The following is a 7,946-nucleotide window of genomic DNA, read 5'->3' as shown; positions in this document are numbered from 1 at the left end:
AGTACTTAATGTTGTGTAAGTGACTTAATATATCTCCTGGAAAACCTCGACGTACTGCAGGAGGTTTCGGTAAATACTGCTGCCTGGTCGTAGTCAGTTTTGAGAGACTCTTGTAACCGGTGTTGGATGCAAGTCTGAGATCCAAGTTTAACAGCGTGTCCATCCAGTTATAAAAAGTCTGAAGCAATTGAAGTGGCAGTCCTTACCTGACCTTTTTATTACTATAATTATTTTTTTTTTCAAATAAGAAAAAAAAGTTCGGCTACATCAAGCAAATGCTAAGAAAACATTTTTATTATGCTACATTAATGCAGTAGAATGATAAATAGGAATTAAGGCCTTGTTAAGAAGTGAATGATTAAATGAAATACCACGATTCACGGTACCTGGCCTAAAAGAACTCATGTCACAAATTAAATCCTAGAAAAGGAGCCGATACAACTAAAGTAACAATGGCATTAAAAAATTTACTGGTGCACTGTAAGTCACAGGTTTACATGGGTGGTTAATGTGCTAATCAAAAATACAACATCATAGCCTTGTCGTACAGGCTTGTTTCCTTGCAAACAACGTGTTGAAAACTCATGCCTTAAAAAGCTTTTTGCCAGGAGGTGTTTGCTAGATAATCAGAGACATAGCTGAAAACTTTAATTCTAAATTATCTTTCCAATAAGTCTACAATCTGATATATTTTAGTATGGTTAAAACATTGTTGAGTCCCATTTATTGTACAAATTAAACTTTTTAAAGCTGTTGGAACAGCTGAGTTGCTATCATCAGCTGTTCTTTTTTGCATCATGACAAACATAGTAAGCTGTACGGTGGAAATATACAGTGCACCTCAACATGTTTCACAGGCTTTACAAGCCTGTCTTATTAATGGTGTAACTTAGTTGAATTCCATGAAGCTGAAAAGCTGAAGAAGGGTTTGTTTATTTGTTTTTAACACCCTGTTTTGCTGGCACAGTATTTTCCTGTAAGCAGAAAGAGTGAAACTGAAATCAGAAGGAAGTGTTGCTTCAGTCAGTCTTGTTCCTGAAAGGAGTTACAGTTAGTGTTAAAGCCATAAATGCCAAAAGACATGTGCTACTGAAAGCCATATTTGAAGTCCATTCAAGCAGCTGTCAGTAATAAACAGTGTACAGGTACTTGTTTAAGGTGCTGCTTCTTAGGGAAATAAATAGCCACTAGCAATGTTTTGTGATTAAAGCACAGACTTACAAATACACTTCCTCTTGTTCTACCCCTTTTATTTGTTTGGAAGCGGTGATCCAAGTTTATCCATGTGCCACTGCATAGCTGTGCTTCTCTGCAAGTAGGTTTTGGCTCCTGTTGGAACTAACCTACACAAAGTTTTAAATGTTTTCCACATTAAGTCTCACGTGTTTCATTTTATGACCACCTATTGCTTTAATAGCCCAGTGCAGTAAGAATTCTGCTTGCAAATCTGTTTGGTTTGGCCAGCCAATACCTAGAAATATAAATAATCATTTGCTTTATTGCATTCAGTTTTATATTTCTCACATCCTTTGATTTACGTGGGTAATGTGTATACCATCTTAGAAACATGCCATGAGTTACTCCCACCCTGATCAGGGAATCGGGCTGGTTATCATTAACATGATGCTTTTTTCTTGCCATTAAATGTTTTGTGAGCTGGCTAATGGCCTCCCTGCCCATCTGATTCCCTGCTGAATCTTGCTTTCTATGGTCATGTGCATGAAAAAAAAAAGGAAAGGTTTTGTGGGTTTCATAGCTGACAAGTATTCCTGCCATGAGTTACTCCCACCCTGATCAGGGAATCGGGCTGGTTATCATTAACATGATGCTTTTTTCTTGCCATTAAATGTTTTGTGAGCTGGCTAATGGCCTCCCTGCCCATCTGATTCCCTGCTGAATCTTGCTTGCTATGGTCATGTGCATGAAAAAGAAAGGTTTTGTGGGTTTCATAGCTGATAAGTATTCCCAAGCAATTCTAAACCTACTAAGCTTATTGTTCAAGTGATTTAACACATAATTAGCAAGCAAATAACTACTACAGAGTGCCTTGACAATGAACATATCTTTTTGTTTTCCCAGATTCTAAACCTACTAAGCTTATTGTTCAAGTGATTTAACACATAATTAGCAAGCAAATAACTACTACAAACTCAGAGTGCCTTGACAGTGAACATATCTTTTTCTTTTCCCAGAATGGCATACCCAGGCTATCCCCCATCTGGAGGCTACCCTGCTTTCCCTGGGTATCCTGTAAGTATGGCTCTGGAATGTGTTGCATTCCTAGTGCATTTATATTCTGTCAATACTCAAGAGTTCTTACTCTGTGTGTAAATAGCAGCTGTCAGTTCATACACAGTATTCTCTAGAGTTTAGGGTCTGTTTTTGTATATCCCTGAGGATGACTTTACAGTTGTCTCATAAGAATTCCAAGAAGGAAGTTTAAGATCTATTATTTTTTTAATGCTGCCTATTGTTCCAGAAAAGTTTTTGATGGTTTGGTCTTGTTTTAGTTTGTCTAGTGAGTTTGTGTGTTTTTTCTATAGCTAACTATCTCAGCACATCTTTTTTTTTTTTCTTTTTTTTTAAAGTATCAGCAGCTCTTATGTAAGTATGAGGGTCTTTATGTACAGGGTCAGAGGCAATCTCTGAACCAGTCTCTACCAAATATTCCGTGTACCTGCACACCAGGATTTCTAGAGATGCTGAACAAACTTCAGTGGCCCTTAACTTTAGAAAGAGCTTGGAATGTTCTATTTGAACATATGACAGCAAGTAAATATTTTTCTGAGGATACAGAACACCGTATCTTGACTTTGACCCCCCCCAATCCTTCAGCCACAGGACTTTGTTCTACCTTCAGCTCATGGCTGAATGGACTAAAAATTCCAATGAAACTTAATGGAAGGCTGGAATGTATCAGGTGTGGCTGATACTGCATTCTTCTTCATATGCCTGCACTGTTTTCCAAAGCTAGATGCAACTGTATGCTTTTAACTGTGTAAGAAACCAGACTTCCTTAACTCCAGGTGGGATTTCTTTCCCATTCTCAAGATTCCATTGAACCCCCGTGACTGTAACTGTCATTTATTTTTAACTACTTCTGAAAAGGTTGTTTTGTTTTTTTTTTTTTTTCTTAGCTAGCATCTAAAATATACCCAAATTCAATAGATTAATTTAAAAGACCTGTTAGATTTGATATCATCAATTCTAGGTTTCCTGGTTTCATTGGTGATGCCCACATTGTCAAACAGTGAAAAAAACAAACAAACAAACAAAAAACACAACACCAAACCAGTGTGAAATTATTTTCTTCTGCAGTAGTGATGGTTATCTGAGCAGGGCTCTTGAGGATCTTGATTTTGGATTTGTGAATCTAAATTCTATTGAAGTCTTTTTGGTGAGTCTTGCAGATAAAGGTTAGACTGTATCACTGGAAAAGAGAAAATGATATAGCCTGGGCACAGTCATCTGGGGGTAGAAATCTTGGAGCAACCAAACATGAGGAGAACGTTTGAGCTAGACTTTATTTCTGTTTTCAAAAATGAGAGTGTACTGCATGTAATGTGTGACCCAAATTTCTAAAGCTGGTTAGTAAAGATGATTCCCAGCAAGTGAGTACTGAGTCCATACGTTATGCTTTATTATGAAGATGATTCTAAATACTTGATTTTTAAGATCAAGTATATGACTTTTACAGATTTCCCTTTGAGATCCTAGTCATTCAAATACATAGTTCTAATGTATGTTCATGCTGATAGCAACTTTTGTGGTATGACTGGTAAGCGTGACATAGCAAAACAAAGGCACATAGAAGTTTGACTTGTTCTTTTTATTTACAACCTGTAATGGGTGTTTAGTCTGACTCTGGTCCAGATTTAGTCATTGAATGTTCATGCCTGATAACCTGGATTCCAAAGGAAATGCTAAAAAAACCACCCCAACCCACCTCTTGTATGTTCTCACCATGTAACATTTAAAAATGCTGGTTATGCAAGAGAGGCAGAAGTTTCAAAGGTACTAAGCTCTTAAAAGTCCTATAAAAGTAGGTGAGCTCCTAATGATTCATAGAAAGCAATCTGAGCTCACCTGTTACTCCTGTGGGATAGGAGTAGCAGCTTTCCAGTGAAGTCCTGGTGCTTGACAAGTCGCCTGTGGCTCAGTGGTGTGTGTCCCCAGGTAGGAAGGCTAATGACATACCAGGCTCTAGCAAGAGTGAAGCCACCAGGTCAAGGGAAATGATTATTCCTCTGTGCTCATGAGGCCACATCTGGAATACTGTGTCTAGTGGCTTCCCAGTATAACAGAGACACAGACAAATAGGAGTGTGTCCAAGGAGGGCTGCTTGCCTAAAGAAGAGAAGCCTAAGCAAAGATCTGTTAAGTCTTCTGCTGTGTAGGAAGTGCTACAGACACTAGAGCCAGGTTCTTGTCAGAGGTACACAGTGAAAGGGCAGCTGGCAACAACCACAGGTTGTATTTGTAATTTGATTTGAGGAAAACATTTTTCATCATGAGAGAGTCAGCCAGGGAACAGGGTCTCAGTGAGGCTGTGGATTTGCTGTTCCTTGGACATACCGAAAACTTGATAAGGGCTTGCATGACCTCATCTAACTGTGAAGCTGGCCCTGCTTTGCAGGTAGATGGGATCAGAGGCCATCCAGAGGTGCCTTCCACCTTGCAACACTCTGATTCTGTGTCAACATGGGAGATGCATCAGAAAACCTAACCAGGAGGCCCCCGTCCAGGCTTCAGGAATTCTGCTGTTGGCACTTCAACTGCCGAATCTAATTATATAATTCACGTTGTTATTCACATGGATGTTTTGGTAGCTTGAGAGTTCTCACTCTGAAGTCCTGTCACCAGGTGAACAGACAGACCATTTTTGTGTTTCAGCCGACAGGACAAGAGTCTGTCTACCCGCCAGCTGGTCAGTACTCCTATCCTGGAGGATACCCTCCAGCAGGAGGAGGGGCCTATCCTGCAGCACCACCCAGTGCTGGGTACCCAGGAGCAGCAGGATATCCTGCCCCGGGGGGCTACCCAGTTCCTCCCCAGGCTGGAGGAATACCACCTTATCCTGGAGGTAAGATACTTTGTTAGAGCATCAAATGGTGTAACCATTCCCTGCACTTAGCAGAAGCAGTAAAGAAAAGCAGCTTTGTTGAGGCAGCAGCCTGCAGGCAGCCAGGCAGATTGCTATCCAGCAGGAAACGCCTGTCTGCTGACAGCAGGGCCTTGATGGTTTTGGGCCACTGCACAGACACGGAGCAATCAAGTCTCTTGCGTAGCTCTGCTCAATAATCTGTCTTATACTGCCTCAGAAGTCAAGTGCAGAACATTAAGTGTGCTGAAGTCTTTCTTCTCCTCCTAGCTCCTTCAGGCCCTGGGTTTGGTGTGCCTCCCACTGGCCCTGGCTTTGGTGGCTATCCGCAGCCTCCTGCCCAAAACTATGCTGGAGGTGGACCGGCACAAATTCCAGGTATGTCACACATAAGCAACGAGGTTAAACCAAGAGATCCCAGGATAGGTAGTAACAAATTAGGCTCTTACCTTTGTTACTTTCAGCTGTTGAGCTTTGTATGCCGTACACCTCTTGCCACCTTTCTTGACAAGACCACTGAAGGGCTGATGAGAACCATCTCTGTATGTGCTACATCCAAAAGAAGGGATGGCTGTCACTGATTAATGGTCAGGAGTAGTTGTTTAGGTGCTTGGCCTTCTTCAAACTTCAGGTATTTCATGAGAACTGTGAAATCCAAAGTCCACATTCAATGAGTATCTGGCTGTTTGATCCATTTCTTTGAGATGAATAGATTTCTAACACCCATGTGTTCATGGTGATCCCTGGTATAGGGGGAAGTGGAAAGGAGAACGCACACAATAGTTTAAAAACAGTGCAGTGTTTTTAATGCTTTGAATGGTCAGTTGCCATCAGGACAAGTTTTGTCCTGGAATGTGTCTGGTTTTTTTTCAAGAAATTCAAAACAGCAGAACTTTTTTTTAGTGATTCCTTTAACTCCAGCAACTAAGCTGCTGTTAAAATTATGATAATTGTATATATGTACTATGACAAAAAGAAAATTACAGTACAAAAAGAAGTAGTTGTAGCTTTTGTATTCACAGTGTTCCCAATCACAAAATGAAATTCCTTCAATTCTTTTTAAACCAATGAATTCTTAGTATTTATTGCTAATGATAAACATTTTAAAGTGTATAATATGCCTCTTAGAGAGAGTACAGGACTTGCACTCTTCTTTTGTATGGGCTGTCTTGGCCTTTGTCAAAGATAGTTGTGTTTAATAAGGAGAAATCCTTCCAGCTGTCACAGCACTGGTGAATTTTGTATTTTAAGAACTGCCTTGCTCACCTATCTACCAGAACGTGTCTGCGGCTGCTTCTCCCCATCCTTCCCTAGTGCAACAAGTTCACTTGCTGATCATGACGAGTATCATTGCTTAGGGAACAAGTTGTGTAGTGGTAGGGTCTGTAAATGGCTTTTTTTTTTTTTTCAGAATAGATAGCATTTACATAATAAGAAGAGACTTAATTAATTCTTTTTATCTTGTTCCTTATTTTCAGTAGGATATTCTGGTGGACAGACACCATCACCAATGCCTGGTCTGGTATGTGCTCTATCCTCTTCTATAATCACTCTGATGTGGCTTCTGTAGTTTTAATGATTCTCAGCTGTTTTCCAACAATCTACAGCGTGTTCTGCATCAGGAGTTCTCAGCTACATGCAAGAGTGCAACCTGAACAAAATCATAATCCTGTAGCTGTGTATACTATCCAGTCAAGTAGACCTTCATCCATACAATTGGGTAAAAGCATCGCTTTGGCATTGGTGAGCCAAAGCTGTTCAACACAACTCAATGCCACTCTGATGCTCTTTTGAGGGGAAAAAAAATGGGGAACTAATGGACAACTCCTTCTGAAGTACTGATTCCCAAGCTGTGATTTTAATTTGAATTTGTGTTGTGTGGGATAGCTAGTTAGGTGTGACTCTTGTTTTCAGCCTGCAGCGATGGTTCAGCATACCCAGGGCACAATTCAAGCTGCTCCAGACTTTGATGCTGGAAGGGACGCAGAAATCCTACGCAAAGCTATGAAGGGATTTGGTAAGTAAGCAATAGAAGCTTAAATTTCTATCCAGGTAACTTCTTAATGCCATTTTGTCCTTTTCTTCAATTTTTATTAAACCATACATTTTTTTTCTCCCCAAGCTTTTCAAAAGTCACTCTTTCAAAACAACTTGGGCAGTTTAGTAGATGATGTTCCATAGAAAATTTGATAGACATAAGTGGCAATCATTTATCATGTAACTATGCCCAACTGCAAGATATAAAATGCAGTCTCAGAGGGATTACTCTGAGTTCTTACAAGAAATTGCCCTTCTCTTTCCAAGGAACTGATGAGCAGGCGATCATAAATGTTGTTGCTAACCGCTCCAATGATCAAAGGCAAAAAATCAAGGCAGCTTTCAAGACTATGTATGGCAAGGTATGTTCACTAGTTCTTTGAATCAGTAAACAAAATGAAAACTTTGGACTGCTGCTTTAACTGCACAATTCCATTTTAGTCCTGCAGAGTGGTTTGGGCATTTTTAAAACATGGGTTTTTGGTTATATACCTTGTGTACCAGAGGACATCTGGTATTTAACACAGTGTTGTACTGACACCTGGCAGAAGCAGCAGTGGGGGAAGGCTTGAGGCTGGTTCTGTCCCTGACCAAACAATAAGCTTCTCTGTTTTTGTAATGCTAGAAAGATAGAAAATAATCAAGCTTAAGCTCTCCTTGTATTAGTGTCTGAAACTACCAAGTTTTTTATGCATCCAGACCAGCACTGAGAACTGTCCTTTTTGTAAGAAATAAACCAAGAAACCAGTTGAGGATTGGTTAGTCAATAAAAAGTTAAGATAATTCAGTTTCTTCCCTCTGCCATTTTT

General features: G+C 40.0%; 1 protein-coding gene across 1 annotated transcript; it reads left to right on the top strand.

The window, feature by feature from the left end:
- Positions 1-2,188: 2,188 nt before the first annotated feature.
- Positions 2,189-7,499, top strand: LOC103777587 (annexin A7-like; the record flags this gene model as incomplete). The annotated part of the gene is made up of 6 exons (XM_008945145.1): positions 2,189-2,250; positions 4,893-5,082; positions 5,380-5,478; positions 6,579-6,622; positions 7,015-7,117; positions 7,405-7,499. Coding segments are annotated over exons 1-6 (588 nt in total), but the record flags the coding sequence as incomplete, so codon positions are not given.
- Between the last annotated feature and the right edge of the window lie 447 nt (positions 7,500-7,946).

The sequence above is a fragment of the Merops nubicus genome, unplaced genomic scaffold, assembly GCF_000691845.1.
Source record: "Merops nubicus isolate BGI_N331 unplaced genomic scaffold, ASM69184v1 scaffold11128, whole genome shotgun sequence".
In the NCBI taxonomy this organism is placed as follows: domain Eukaryota; kingdom Metazoa; phylum Chordata; class Aves; order Coraciiformes; family Meropidae; genus Merops; species Merops nubicus.
This window is presented reverse-complemented; position numbering and strand designations above follow the sequence as displayed.